Source organism: Symsagittifera roscoffensis, chromosome 1, assembly GCF_963678635.1.
Source record: "Symsagittifera roscoffensis chromosome 1, txSymRosc1.1, whole genome shotgun sequence".
In the NCBI taxonomy this organism is placed as follows: Eukaryota; Metazoa; Xenacoelomorpha; order Acoela; family Convolutidae; genus Symsagittifera; species Symsagittifera roscoffensis.
In genome coordinates, this window is record NC_087062.1 from 98,621,562 (window position 1) to 98,637,595 (window position 16,034).

Genomic DNA, 16,034 nt, shown 5'->3' on the forward strand with positions numbered 1-16,034 from the left:
GCCTGCTATTACGCAATCAAAGGCAGGTACTCCAAAGCCATCCTGTCCTGTAACGAGGCACTCAAAATCACTAAGGACAACACTCGCGCATTCGTCTACAGGTAAGCTATGGTCTATGGCATGGTATTCTATTCTCACCTAAATTTTTCATTTTTTCTTCATCTCAATCAATAGCTTCACAGATACCTGCTACTTTTCTCAAGATTCCGACATCGGTAAAAGGAGGAATGATATGGTTGGTTGATAACTTTTCATACCCATCAATTGCAGTTTAACCATTCAAGAGCCATTGCATGTTTCATGCTTGGTGTTAATTTCAACAAGATTGCTGCCGATCTGAGAATAAAGTAGTTATCCAGTAGCGGATTTAGTTGGGCGATTAGCTGGATGCCTCCTCTGGGATTCGAACCACTTTGAATTTTTTCTAAAATGTTTTGACCAGAAAAACTTTTCGTTTTTTTTTCGCCGCGCGCTTTCTCATCAATATTTGTAAATATTAGCGCCCAGTGTGACTCAAGTACGTTTTAGGGGTTTTCAGCCAAAAATGATTGTCTCAAATTAGTATGGAACGGAAGTAGTCGTTTCTGTAGGGAGGCCGCAATAGTGGTACCACGTAAAAGTTCTAGACGCAAAAAAACGTCTTTCACAAAAAAGAGCTTCGCTTTCGCTTCGACCAATTAACTCAGTCTGGAAATTGGGGTATAATAGAAACGGACTATGCTTAGACAGGCCTGAGAGCCTTTCATAGATACTCTGCAAATAGCTGAAACCTCAATTGTAATTGTATTATTACATCCTTTTTTTATATTTATTTCATTATTTTTTTGATTTGATACGATGTCATTGATTCTTACGATTTTACGGGGCAGCCTTCAACAAGCCTCTCGTTGGCCTTCTGGCTATCCTTTCATGAGCTAAACTACAAATTGTAAACTTTGTTTTTTAATATTAGATTACTCAATAAATAAATAAATAAAAATATCCTGAAAATTTATAAAATGTTGCAGGGGTGGTTTCAAGTTCCTGAGCGGGGACTACGAACACTGTCTGGAGGATCTGCAGGCGGCTATCAACATAGACAGCAGCTGCTCACAGGCATTCTTCAACCAAGCAGTCTGCTTCCACACCATCAAACGATACGAACAGGTCGGTTATCACTAAGAATGGTCATCTTTAAGAGTCGAAGAACTTAGTTCAGACTCTTTTATAAGTCGCGATGATTTTTTTTGTGTTTTTTATAGGAAAAGTCTTAAAATTTGCTCAGGGTCAAGTTAACTTTCTTGCGGTTTGAATCTTATTTTTTTTTAACTTCATTTCATTTCCTTTGTTAAAAGGAAGAAAAACTCCACTATCAAACAGCAAAAGTGTAAAGGTCGCAAAAAATGTGAAAGTTTCGAAAGTGGAATTAAGTTTTTCAGATTTTCCAGGGAAATAAAAGCTTTATTTATTGATCAATTTTTTTCCAATTGGGTTAATTTTATCAAAAAAGAGCCAACAAGAAACTGTCCTAGAAATTCAAAAAACTTTAAGGGCATCTATTTTTTTCATTGAAATTCGAAAGTTGAGGTTTTTTCAAAATGCAGGTCGGTATTTTTTTCTGCTTACTTGCGTTCATTAGCTTTTTTCCAACTGTGTGTTGGCTATGCTTTAAAGAACTTTGCAAGATCTATACAACAGATGCATGATTTTTTAAGGGATCTCGCAAGATAATCATTCTAGCCGAGAGCAAGTTGAGAGGCTATCAAACGAAGATACGTACTAACATTGATAGTGCTGATTTAAAATATACGGACAAAGCGCATTAAACTAGAAATTTAAAAAGCATTTTTGGCAAATTGGATTGATTTTGGTCAAAAATGATAAAGGCAACATTAGCTTAGAATTTACCAAATTTAATGTGGTGTAATGGGTTTGTGAAATTTGGGCCCAAATTTTCACCCCAAAATGGATTATTTTTGGTTTTTTTTAGTCAATCAAAAGTTACCCTGAAACCATCGAGTCCACCTAATTTGATAATTATATCAGAATAATCCTCTTACGTAGCCCAAGAAACTTTAAGAAGGGTAGATCCTCCAAAAAATTTGCTCAAATTCCTCAAAAAAATGTTAATTTTGGTAAATTAACTATATAAAACAACAAACAAAAAAGTGTTGTTTTATATAGTAAAAACGACATCGTGTTTCTATCAAACAAAAATAAATTAATTAATTCAGTGTTTTGGAGAGTATACTCTGCTGAAAGTTTGTTGGAATAGGTAAGAGGCTCACTTTGATATAATTATGTCAATGATCGACTAAAAGTTTCGCCGTAATTTTTGATTGACTAAAATGCAAAATTAATTGCACCAATTTATATTGGCTGAAATTCCCAGCAATTTTTGTTGTCATCTTTTTTTTTTACGTAAATTCAATCCAGTTTGAGAAAATTGCCCCGCATCCAGTTTCAAGAGTTAATAATCGATTATATTACGATTTTAGCACCAGTCTTACTAAAATTGAGAAACAATCGATTTTAATCAATTAATAATCGATTATAATCTCTCTTTTTAAAATCAAACTATAATTAATTATAATCGATTGTTTATTCGTCTATTTTTCGATACAATTATAATCGATTATAATTGGTTATATTCTATTATTTTTATTCAAATTTCTAGTTCTTTAGTTTTGCACAAAAATCCATTATAATCGATTATAATTGATTATAATCCCTTTTGTTTGTCCATTTTTTCTTCGAAGTTGCATCTAAACTGCCTATGTTTTTTGCTTTTTGTAGACGTTGGTTCCTATGAAAATGAGAGAATTATTTTTAAAGTTTTTCTATTAATTCAATTTTGTAAGTTTTTTCTTCCCCATTAGAGATGTTTTGTAATGCATATTTAAAGCTTTTTTAAACACCAAAACATCAGCAAATTGATTTAGTTTCATGATTGATTGGGAAGATTCATTTTTCATTTACCGCGGGAACCTTTCCACTCATATAAAAGGATCTCTATAAAACTTTTGTTTCGTGGTAAAACTTTGTGTTCAGATGAACCAAAGTGTTCGAGAGATCTCTCTTTTAGAGATTTTCCTATTGACACAAAAATAATAACCCATAAGATATAATTCGAATATAGTTTTGAATTGACAAATTTTAGGCAAAATAAGATATAATTGTAAGAACTATAATCAATTATAATCGATCGTAACAGATTATAATCTCTTGGAAAGTATCACAATTATAATCAATTATAATTGTCAAAAAATCATCATAATAATCCGTTATAATCCATTAATTACGCCTAAACTTGGATGCGGGGCGTTTTAAGTTTAATGCATTTTGACCGGATAATTTAAACCGGCACTGTATTTAATGCCGAAATTTTGGTAATATTTTTTTTCGGTCAACGAATCTGAATGAAGTTAATTTACCTAAAACTGCTCATTTTGACGTCGTTTTTCAGTTTAGCCTTAATTTCCAGTTGAAAACCATTTTCAAAAAACTAATTAACCTAAAACGCTGTAGTTTTTGACCGATTGAGTTGATCATGGTCACCGATATTGCCAACATTTTGGCATTTAGCTATAAATGTAGTATTTAAAGAACTGTTTCAGCTCAATTTCAACAATTTAATAGTGTTAATTACTGATGTCAATTACAGTCTTCGCTTTTAGTGGACTGATAAAACATTTCAATTTTTGCTTTAGTTTTTGATTCTATTAATTAATAGTGCTTACTGAATGAAAAACAGTTCGAATTTCTTTTTTTTTTCTGCGTTACTAAAGTGTTTCAATGCTTGCAATCATAAAACGAAGATAGTCCTTTCTGCTATCATGAATATATAGTTGCAATGATTGGACCTTTCTCAGCCAAAATTTACAAAAGCGTTTTAGAAAGTGTTAAATGACGAAGGCATTTCACAAATTAACACAATCAAATTTGTTAAATGAGCGGAAAGTGTTCGTTGAATAGATTATAAAATGCGCGATTGATCTTCTGACATTGATATATGGACTGATTGTGCTGTTTTGTGTTCAGGCTTTAAAGAGTTACAGCGTGGCCCTGTTGCTGGATGGTAGACTGAAGCAGAAGGTCTTCATCAACCGGGGTCTGCTGTACTTCCAAATGGAGGACTACAACAATGCACTCCTCGACTTCTACGACGCATTCAAGGTCAACAGACAAGGTACGAGAGCGCTTTCTCATGGCCACTTAAGAATTAGTTTATTGTTCCGACTTTCGATACGAAAGTAAGGAAATATTTGTGCTCGGGGTGGATTTTTTTTTCTTCAGACAAATTTCGGCTTTTTAACTAGCCATTTTTGACGAAATTGTTTTATATCATTCGAAAGCTATCGTTGTCCTGAGCTGAAATTTGAAAAGATATTTGAACTGTGACCATTTTTCGTAAAGTTATGGGGGTTTAAACATTGCCATTTTGGCCAATTTGGGACAATTAACGCGCGATATATTTCGCGCTATTAACGCGTAAGCGGAGATTTAATCCGTCTTAGAAATCGTTCCAAATTGGTTGAACGAAGCTTATTTGCCATAATTAATTTGTTACAATGAGCGAAATCTATCCTTTTGTACTTTATATGGCATGTGGGGTGATGTTTTTCATTAAAAAAAAATCAAAATCAGAAAAAAAAATTTTCATTTTATTTTATTAAATATATATTTTTTTGTTATTACTGCTCCATAAACCTCAAAAGGCAGTCGGAACATTCAGGGCTTCGCCCTGATACGAGCAGTCTTGTTAAATATATACCCGGGTTGACCTCCATACACCGACAATGTTTACCATACAATTCCAAACATCAAGTTTATGGAAAAATGCTTGTCATAAAAATTTAATACGTTTTCTAAACATGATTCGAAAAAGATGTCAATTGATTCCAGCGATTAATCCAGCCCATAAAAAATTGAGTGGTGATAAAAAAATTGAGTTGGTTTTTTTTGGAAAAAAAACGCTTATTGTGCAATTTCTAAATATGGAAGTTGTGTAATGAACATTTTCCCATAAACACTTCTCATCATAAAATTTGAGAAAGAAAAAGCAGTGAAAGTTACTGAACTTCAAAATATTTGATAACCTCTAAAATACTCTTAACTTTCTCAGGTTTTCTTCTTTGTTCAGTGATCTTGCAGATCTTATGGGAAGGATTTAAACGCTAATTTTGCCTTAATTGATTTTTAAAAAATGTTTTGCAATACAATTTCTATAAATGGAAAAATTTTTGTCATACAATTTTCTGTACGTATGGAATTGAAATTATTGTAAGTTTTTCATATTTGCAAATTTATGATGAGAAGTGTTGATCAACCCGGGACAGTGTTGATTTAAATTACGGACAAAACGAAAAAAAACTTGAAATTTGAAACGCGTTTATCTTTAAATCAGTTGACTTTTCAGACGAAAATATAAAAATGCAGACAGAAAGTGCTTAAATTTTTAGCAGAAATTTTTAAGCGCAATTTAATTTGCAATATTTGGGCCCAAACTCTTACCCGAAACGGATTATTTTTGGCTCTCCTTAGTCAATCATAAAGTGACCCTCTTATTTATGAGAGTGTAAATTCCTAAAAATTAAGCGAAACGCTAAACAATGGTTTTCAACTGAAAAATTGGCATTATATAGTAAATACGACACTTTTTTGATATGAGGCTAGTTTTGGGGAGAAATTGATCCGGTAGCTCTGGTTAATTTATGATTGACTAAAAAAGCCAAAAATGATCCGTTTTGCGTAAAGTTTTGGGCCCGAATTAAGCAAAATAAATTGTACCATAATATTTCTACTAATTTTCTAAGCAAGTTTTGTCATAGAATTTGTCTTGTCATTTTTCGTCTAAAATCAACTGAATTTGAGAAAAACGCGATTTAAATTTTATTTGTTTTTAACCGAACTATTTAATCAGCACTATAGTACTTAGTTGAATGTATTTTGCAACCCTTTCGAAACTCGAGGAGTTCAGTTCGAGCAGTCTGAACACATGCTCCTCATATGCTGATGAATATCTTCAGCCTTAGTTTAGACCTTAGACCGGACAACCAGTATTTACTCAGCCAAAAGATAGTTTAAGTCTGTAAACAAGTTTCACGTAATTTGCACGCAAGTTATTGCCTTAATTCCGTTATTTTCTGATCGTCTAAGTTCCTGTCGTCTAAGTTCCTAAACCCTCTGGGGTCAACTACTCGATTTTAACGCAAACGTTTTACCACTGTGCTAAGTGTCGCCTCATCCTATATGCATGTTCGTTGCTAACTGCCGTTTTTCAATTTTTTTTCTAGTCCTCAGATTTAGATTTCTGAATTTTATGCTGTATTAGCTAATGTTGGTATAGTTGCTGCATGTTAATGTTGGTTTCGATTTTTTTTATAGTGTTTTTTTTTGCCGCGCAGGTTCGAGCATAGGCCATACATTGGGGTTGTGCTACCACAAGCAGCGGGAGTTCCGCAAGGCAATCGACGCCTACACGGAGGCCATCCGGGCAGACCGGTTCTTCTTGGACGCCTACATCGGCAGAGGCAACGTCTACATGGACCTGGCCACAGACAATGGATACCAAATGGCAAAGTGAGTCATCATTTTTGACCCAAAATGATCGCATTGATATTATACCCAAAACGCCGTCAACCCATTCTATTTTCATTCATAAAAAGTCGATTGACATCATCAGCTTACGAGCGAAGTGATAATCTACCAGTTCAATTTTTCCAATGCAAGTCGCAAGTTTTAGTCACAAATAGCACATATTTTTTATAAATAGTTTTTCCTAACGCAAGTCGAATGATATCTAGGAAAAAATTGTACAAGATAAGGCTTGTTTTAGAGATCCGAGTCCAAATCCCGTATCAGTTTTCTCTTTTTTGAAATTTTCCTAATTTTGTACGACTCATGAACGTAGTGAATACTCTTTTTGTTCCGACTATCGAAGAAGATTAGGAATATCACCTCGAGGCCAATCTGTGCACTGGATAGGCGCACAATTTTGTGTCTGTATGTTCCTGGACTCCAGAGACAAGTCCTTAAACATATTAGAATTTTGTCGGAACGATCAAAGAAAATGAAAGAGCAAAAGAAGAACAAAGGGAATGGAATCTGCTTACAAATCACAAAATATATAGTCTGGCCTCGTAATGATATATGCTCGGGTGGTTTTTTTTTGTTCAGACCAATTTTCAAAAAAATTTCCCTCGGGGATCGATCCATATAGCTTTTTGTACCACTTGACCATCCTGGCTGAAAGTATGCTGTGGAACGCTCACTAATAGACTAACGTTACTTTAAGAGCGCTGTGATAATCGATCCAAATTCAATTGAGGCAGGCTAATTGTCCTTAATAATTCCATACACGATTTTTAATAATCAGTTTAAAATTCATAGTTTGTCAATAATTCATTTATTAAAAACAATTTGAGACCAATTTATGGACAGTCGGAACAGGAACATTCAGATTCAAGGCGTTGCCTTGATGCAAGTAATCTTGTATAGTTAGTTATATAGGTGTTGGTGATTTCTCTAATTGTTTGTTAGGAAAAAGTCTAAAAGTTTGTTCACACTTAAATTTGTTTTTTTTTTGCCCTTTGACTTCTGATTTCTTTTTATGTTCAGTTCATGTACTTCCTTAAAAGGAAGACAAACTCCATTATCGATCAGCAAAAGTGTAAAAGCTACGAAAAACGTGATCGACTTCTAGTTTCGAAATTGGAATTCAATCATCAGATTTTCCAGCAAAATAAAAAAGTTACTTATTGAACAAGTTTCTTAATTTGGGTTAATTTTTTCAAAAAATTATTCAATCATTAATTGTTCTAGAATTTGAAAGGGCTTTGAAGCCATATGTTTTTTTCTTTGAAATTCGAAAGTTCATAAAATTAGTCAGTCTTTCTTTTTCTTTGCGTTCATTGACTCTTTTCCAACTGTCTGTTGGCTATGTTTTGCTTGTATATGCAAAGTGCAGCCTCTTCTCTGGGAAAAATAAACCATTACTGAACTCTCCGGATTTCATCGTTCAGAAACGTAACAATCATCACGCTGCTATTACAGTACGGTAAATTTTGATGCAAGCTTTTAAGCCCAAACAAAAATCTGACGTTCATTTTCAATAATTCATAACCACTAGCGTGCCGAGCAAACCCCGCCCCCCATTTCGCGTACAAAAAATTACTTGAGAGAGCGCCATAAGACTAAAATCTAGCTTGTTTTCTAGCGCCTCGTAACAAGTAAATTGTTTTTTTTTTTCAGGTACGACTACAGCAAAGCGTTGCTCCTCAAGCCAGACTGTCTGTACGCGAGGGTGAACTTGGCCTACAACTTGCAGGTGGGCGGACTAATGAAGCAAGCGTGGAGTCAGTTCTCAATCGCCATAGCACAGAACCCTCGTGAGCATCCAATCAAACCAGAACTATTCTAATTCATGAACAAGTGGCAAGTTTTTATGGGGATACGCGTTTTGCTTTTTTAAAAACAAATATACACGTTTTACTTTTACAACGCATACACGTGTTGCTTTTAGGCCGCATTTTTGTTTGCAATTGTTTAGGCCGCATTTTTGCTTGCAATTGTTTGCAAATTTAGTTTTAAATAATTACTCTTTTTTTAAATTTCATTCAACTTGAAGGAAAAAATCAATAAAAGGCTGCTATATTTCTAAAATACGCCCGTTTGTGTATTCTTTCCTGTCATTATGTTAACTTGGCTGATTATGTATTTTTCTATTGATGTTTTGCAATCCGGTTGCCGAATCCGGTGGTCCGGCAGCTTAAGATTCGGGTAAAATCTCGAATGCAGTAATTTTTTCCTCTGTCCCATGAATATTTTTTCTAATTTTCGTTCTAGGATATATTCCAGCGCTAGAGGGACGAGCGATAGTGAATCTGCAGATGGGCCAGGCATTCGCAGCCCTGCAGGACCTCCAGGCGGCCATCAAAGTGAAGCCCAGTGCTGAACTGCTTACGAACAGAGGAGTCGTTCATCAGGTTAGTAGGAAACAAACAGAAACGCGTCGCCGAAATTGATGGGTGTAGATTTTGATGAGTGTAATAGAATCGAAATAGAATTTTGATAATTACGTGGTGTGACAATGGCAATACGTTTTGGATGATTAAGATTCCAATTTCAGATCGTAGTTTAGTTGTTTCTTTTAAATGACTTCTTTTGATTATTGAGTTTTGAGTCTTTCAGTTTTTTAATTTGGCGCTTAGTTCATGTCATTAAGTTAGTCGGCTAATTTAGTTCTCCATTCGGTGGTAAGAATCAAGTCGTTTCGTAGTAAATATCGTCTAATTCGCGGGAGAATTGTTGATTGGCGGCATATTCATGTCGAAAATGTGGCAAAATTAGGTTCGGCAAAGAATAAAATTCAAATGTCGTAGACATGGTGCAAAAGAATGAAGGATGTCTATCTTTCTTCTTGGAAGTACTGGATAATTACGGATCAATGCTTGTGAATGCTGTTTCGTCTTAATTAGTTATTGTGACCTCCACCCCTCCCTTATCCAGGATTTCGACCTTTTCGTGACCCAAAGGATATCCAATTGTTGTATGTTTATGACATTCATTTTTGGCCGATGATCCCCAAAAACAAACGACAAGGGAACTTTTGAAGCCAATATGTAAAGTTTTGAATAAGAGTGCTCAATTTTCTCCCTGATAAATGGTTGATAAAAATCTGATTCAAATAGAACCCCAGGACAACCATTTGCGTTCTATATCGAATAGCTTCTAAAATACTTCTTTTATCAGGGGTAAATAACTAGGAAATTGAATAACTCAAAGTGTTCACATAACGAGTTTTTTGTTTTGGCTTACGACTAATCACGGAGTGAAAAGAAACTATAGCGTAAGCTGTTGTTTCTTTCGCTCGATTTTAGGCTTCGCAAAAATATGTTCGGAAATGTTTGAAATCTCTTTTTTCCTAGGAAATGAACAATTTTTGCTGGATGTTTTTTCCTTCCGGTAAAATTGGTTTAGTTGGCACCTTTGCTGTCTCAGAAAAATTTGATGCGATTGAGTTGTGACCGATGTGGTTAACTCATAGAGTAATTTCGGATAGGGTACACCGTCTGCTCGTCACGCTATCTTATTTTCGGCCGGATAGATTCGTGCAACTTCTTAGTCTAATACCGATCCTAATCTTACTCTTATACTTACTAGTCTCAGGGTGTTTAACTAGTCTCTGCTAGGCTCAATAGATCTAGGGTATACTGGTTTATTGCGGCTGCTGAAGTTCTCTTGGAGAGGCAACTAATTTCTAAGTTAAATTCAAATCTCTCTGGTGCTGAAATTACAAGTAATTTCAGCACTTACAAATAAGTGGGTTGTTAGTTAGATGGATTATGATTGGTTAATATTAAATATTTTACAGTGGTAAAGTATCCAATTTATCCAATTATAAAATGTAGTTTAGATCAGGTTCCACGATTATGTTAAAACAGTTTTAAAGTAGGTTAAATCATGTGCAAGCAATGACACCCCGGTTATTAAGAGTAATGAACATAGTGAAGACTCTCATATAAGTCTTGCTGCTTTTTCGTTTTTTCAGGAAAAAGTTTTTAAGTATCAATGCACTTAGGTATAATCCACTTTTTCATTTCAATTGAAATTCATCTGCTGAAAGTGACGTTAATAGTACTCTTCAAATACGAACTTGGAAATGACGCAAAAAAACGTGAACAATTTCTGATTTCGAAAGTGGAATTTATTTTTAAGATTTCCCAGCGAAATTAAAACTTTACCTATTGATCCAGTTTTCTCAAGTTGGGTTAACGTTATCACAAAGCGCCAATCATAAATTGTTTAAGAAATTCAAAGAGCTTAAAGGGCATCTATTTTTTTCTTTGAAATTCGAAAGTTGAGATTTTTTTTCAAGAAAGTCATTGTAGTGTTTTTTATATGCTTTCTAAATCAGCTACTATCGTTTTGTTTGTTTCAGTTCCTGAAGGACTTTTCGAATGCGATGCAGAGCTACCAGAGTGCGGTGCGGACAGACCCCGGCTACTCTCTGGCCTACTTCAACGCGGCCAACCTCTACTTCCGCAACCGGCAGTTCCAACAAGCGAAGCACTACTACGACCACGCAGTCCGCTTCAACCGCAAGGACGAGGCCGCGCTCCTCAACAGGGCCATATGCAAGGTACTATTGGAGAGTAAAATGAACATTCCTTTCAGCGGCCGCCGTTTTTAACCCGAGGATCGTGCGCCCGAATCCCTCTACTTTCGGTCTCGGTAGTAGCGTAAAGAGGGGGCGGTGTCGACCTCCTCAAGTCTAATTGGCAAATTTTTCCAAAGGGTCTTTCTTTAGTATTATTTTACGACGCCCATTTTTGGTTGGTTGGTCAACCTCAAAATTTTTGTAAAGACGCTTTCGTGCCAATGCAACTAAATTTAAGATGGGAGCGCGCGCTGAATTTTTTTCTCAAACAAGGTATTTACAAGCTTTTAGGGAAACTTAAAAAATCAAATTAGACCAACTGGAAAAAAAAACCGCCCACACCATAAAAAATACTTTTTGCAAAAGAGTAGAAATAATTTGAGAGAAACTGGATAGTTTATGCATGCTTGCTGAATCATGGATAGGGATGAAATTGTAATCCAAATATGAGAGGAGTGTCTTTTGCAAGGTATGATTGTTACAGAATGCGAGAACCACCTGGCTCTATCGGTTATTGTTCCGACTATTGAAAATGGGGAGGAACTTTGTGTTCGGGTGTGTCATAGTTTTTTTTGCTTTTGTTCTCCACGCAAAATCAGGTACCACAAATAATGATCGTACTGGGTTTGGTGATATATCATTTTAAAGCCTTTTCAGTCGTGATTCGAATCACCTTAAAAAGTTTCCAAAAAGATTTCCCAGTGTCGAGAAAAACCGGTTTGAAAATTTTGATTTTTTGTCTTATTTCGAGCGAATAAAGTAGCGTGAAGAATAATAGCGTTTATATTTTTAAGTCACCCGAGCTGGCTTACAAGCTGAATTATGCCTAATTTAAACATTGACCTTCAAACATACTGTTAAATAGGTAAGACTAGTTTCTGGAGTTTTTTAGCTTCATTTTGGGAACTAAACTTTCGATCTTTTTGAAGCAATCAATGCCAATAATAAGGCTCTCAATTAGCTTGGACATTTTTTCACAAGTTCATAATAAAATCAAAAAATTTTGAGAATCGTATGTGTTTTTGCAAGTGTTGGTACGTGAAATTTGTAAACCCCCACTTGATTTTTTTTAGGTTGATTTTGTCAAATATCGAGCTGAATCAATTTAAATTTTGTTTTGTCGCAAGAAAAACTTTCCAAACGATGAGACACACTTTTTTTAGCTAGTGCCTGAGTTTCCTAATCTGACTCGTTTTGTTTTCTCCCAAGAACTGCTTTTTCAACAGTAATTTATCGTCTAAAGCAAGCCTTTAATTAAAATTTGATTAAGCGTTACAGTATGTATGGGAAATCAATCATAGTTGGGATTTAATCTTTTTTCCTAAAAGGGGCTAATTTCGGAAGTTCCGAACTTACTTGACTGTTTTGCCAATTTTTGTTTCGTAGGCAGCTGCCAAACATAAATTGGTAAAATAGTCGACCAGGTACTGAACTTCCAAAATTAGCCACTTTTAAGAAAAAAGATCAGATGATCCCAACTAAAAATGATTTTCGATATATTCTAAAATGCCAAACAAAGCTCTACTTCTACCTAACAACTTTATTCATTAAAGAAAATGAGGAAAAAACATGTACTTAAGACATGTGTTTAATCACAAGTCATTTGAAACATGTGTTTTCACATGTTGGATCATGTAATATTACATGTTTGCGTTTTTTCATGTGACGAGTTCATTTGTAAAGCGAGATTACTTTTGTTACTAATTGTTCGGATCTTTAGAATTTAGGTGTCATTGTATTATGGACTCCTCGCTGAGTTTTTTGTTGCTCCTATAGGTGACTCATTTCATTATAGTGGCTGATTGGATGTAATAGTTGTTGTTGTTGTTGTGCAGGTGTTGCTGCGAGATCCAGAGGGTGCTCTGCGGGACTTCGGTGCCTCGATTGAACTGAACAAGTACTCCTCTCATACTTACTTCAACCGGGGTAACCTGTTCACGTCCCTCCGAAGATACGAGGAGGCCGAACAGGACTACACTCAAGGTCAGTTACATAATGCAAAATCAGTTACGTAATGGGTTACATAAAAGTGGTCCAGGTCAGTTACATAGTAGAAAATAATTTACATAATCGAAAGTTACATAAAAGTGGTCAAAGTCCCTTACATTTTGGGGAAAAAAATTAGTTACATATTGAAAAGCTACATAAAAGTGGTCAAGGTCACTTACATATTGGAAAATAAATCAGTTACATGTTGAAAAGTTACATATGGAGAATGAATTTGTTCGACCTTGAAAAGTCAACAGGTTTTCCAATTTTTGAAATCAACATATTAGATTTGCCCTTGTTACATTTATTTATAAGTCACCTGTCAAAATGTTGGCCGAGATTGTCTTTTTTTTCGGATGCTTTAGTACAACATGTAAGAAATTGATTGGATTTAACATGGTTGAGCTTCAAAATAAAGCGAGCTTGAAAGCTCAAATGTCTTGACAGATTATCTTGAAGTTTTGACTGCAGGACAGCGCAATGCAAGGAGCGGCAGGGCAGGGAGGGCAGCACAAGGAGGGGTAGGCAGAGAGGACAACTCAAGGAGAAGTAAGCAAGCAGGGTAGCGCACGGCAAAGCAGGGCAACGCAAGGCAAGTAGGGGCATTGCAGATAAAGGCAAGAAGAAGCATGACAGGGCAGTGCAAAGCGAGGTAGGCCAGCGCAAGCAAGATACGGCCGCAAAGCAAGGCAGGGTAGGGCAGTGGAAGGGGGAACAAAGTAAGGAGCAGCATTGCAGGGCAAAGCAAGGCAGATCAGCGCAATACAATGAAGAGCAGGGCAGCGCAAGGCAAGGAGGAGCATGGCAGGGCAGCCCGAACTAAGGCGACGCAGCGAAAGCAAGTTACGGCAGCGCAAGGCAAAGCAGGGCAATGGAAGTTGGGACAAGGTAAGAAGGAGTATAGCAGCGCAAAGTAAGGCAGAGAAACGCAAGGCAAGGCAGCGAAGAACAAGGCAAGGTTTTTTAGAGCAAGGCAGCGCAGGGTAGTGGACAAAGGAGCAAGATAGGGCAAGTAGGAGCATGACAGAGCAGCGCAAAGCTAGGCAGAACAGCGCTTATGCATGTTCAATAATAGCCTCAGCTTAGAAGTTAGTTTAGATTTGGAGACCTTGATTGTGCTTACGCATAAAAAAAGATTACGGCGAAGAAGCTTGATTGCTAGAAGTGTGTCAGACGCATTCAAGTAGTTGACTTCTATTTAATCACTTCACGTATCAAAACAAATTAAAGTTTTTCCTGTTTTAATCTCCTGAATAGCTTGCAACTAGAAGCCAACTTTTGCCAATCAGTTAAAGGCATAGAAAGAACGTTGTTCAAGTCATGAGAAAAAAATGTGTCTAAGTTTCTTTTCTAAAAAATAAATTGAATATACGGCTTATCATTTGAAGCTTTCAATTGGAATTTAAATTTTTCAACTTTCTACTGCTCGAACCTTTTGCTCCAAAAAATTTAGAAAATGTTGACTGTTCTCATGGCAGAAACTGAATTGATTAAAAATCGAGATTTTTTGCTCCCAAAAACTTCAGAATTTTCCGAACCAAAAAGAGCTATCCACGAAAATCGAGTCATTTCAACTGATTTTTAAGGTCAGCACGCCGATTGATGCGCTCAGTTGAATTCAAATGTGAATTTTCGTCGCTTGCATAGCTGACTTCAGAAAATTGTAATTCTCTCCGCAATAGAGTTCAAGCCATCAAAACGCCTTCAAAAGTTTCAATTTTTTGCTGTCATTGTTTGAAATTGCAAGCTATAAGACAACTTGGCTTGTTCAATTTTTAAATGCTTCATAAACTTACTTCAAAAATTCAAATTTTTTGCGAAATTGTTCGAGCCATCAAATGGATGAACTGTTGTATTCTTTATTCAAGTAAAACCGAAAACTATGGTGTTAAATGGGCTGGTCAGTTTTTAAGAAAATTTTATTTTTACGAAGTAAAGAATGTTTTTGCAAGGCATGTTATTTTTCCCTTTAAAATTACTGTTGAACCATTAACAAATTCCATGCCCAATTTTTATTTAGCTTCACATTTAAGGCAAACCTTTCGAATCTCTGCTCTGTATTACCATTAATTAAAGTTATAGAAGCAGTTATAATTGTTTGAACCGGTTTTGTAATCCGAAATGAAGACACCACTTGATTGGCAGCTAACTTAAATTTTTATTGTTCATTAATATGGCATTTTTGGGATACTGTTTTGTTTGTAGGTTACAAACAAGTTTTTTCCTCTCGAAAACAAATTTATTTATTCAAGTCTTTTGTCATACGGCTCAAAAATTATCTTATTCAAATTTCAATCATTGAACCATAATTCTCGAATCTGATTAGTTGAAATTAGTTTCAGTGAAAGAAAGTCTGGATATTCAATAAAAAAAGAAACTCTAATTACTAATTTGATAAATTAGGGCCGTATACCAGAAAAGGCCTTTTGTTTGTTTAAAGCGAGAGGATTTTTTTTCGAAATTTTGGGTGAAAAAGAGTTTTTTGCAGCTCTTCACATGAACCCAAGTGACCCTCTGGCGCTGAAGAGACGTGCTGACGTCAGAGGCAAACTAGGAAAGAGAGAGGAGGCGATCGAAGACTACAGTAAAGCCATCGACATCCAGATCAAACTGGAGAATCTGGACCTCATTCCAAACGCCAACACTCTCTAGCTGGCTAATCTATCTCTATCAAACTCATATCCGAAAACTAACATATCAAACCAACAAAGAAGAGTCACAATTTTTATTTTACTTCAAAATTCGAATCCATTTTAATATTTCTATTCAATTTAGTAGCTCTTATATCAATCATCCGAAGTTTAGCTATCCGGCGTTTTTTTTGGTTTTGAAGGAGCTTCGGGTGCCGGTCGAATCGGTTTCAATGGCGTTTTGATGAATTAGTTTTCTTTGCCCTTCTTTTTTA

General features: G+C 35.6%; 1 protein-coding gene across 1 annotated transcript in view; it reads left to right on the forward strand.

Annotated features, from left to right (window-relative positions):
* The window catches only part of LOC134853261 (uncharacterized), a gene marked incomplete in the record, with an annotated part of 41,741 nt that extends 25,817 nt beyond the window's left edge, over positions 1-15,924 (forward strand). Inside the window, 9 exon segments of the mRNA XM_063869237.1 lie at positions 1-101; positions 1,008-1,146; positions 4,021-4,168; positions 6,387-6,561; positions 8,233-8,369; positions 8,827-8,966; positions 10,922-11,122; positions 12,976-13,123; positions 15,618-15,924. Coding sequence (XP_063725307.1) covers positions 1-101; positions 1,008-1,146; positions 4,021-4,168; positions 6,387-6,561; positions 8,233-8,369; positions 8,827-8,966; positions 10,922-11,122; positions 12,976-13,123; positions 15,618-15,781 — 1,353 coding nt within the window.
* Between the last annotated feature and the right edge of the window lie 110 nt (positions 15,925-16,034).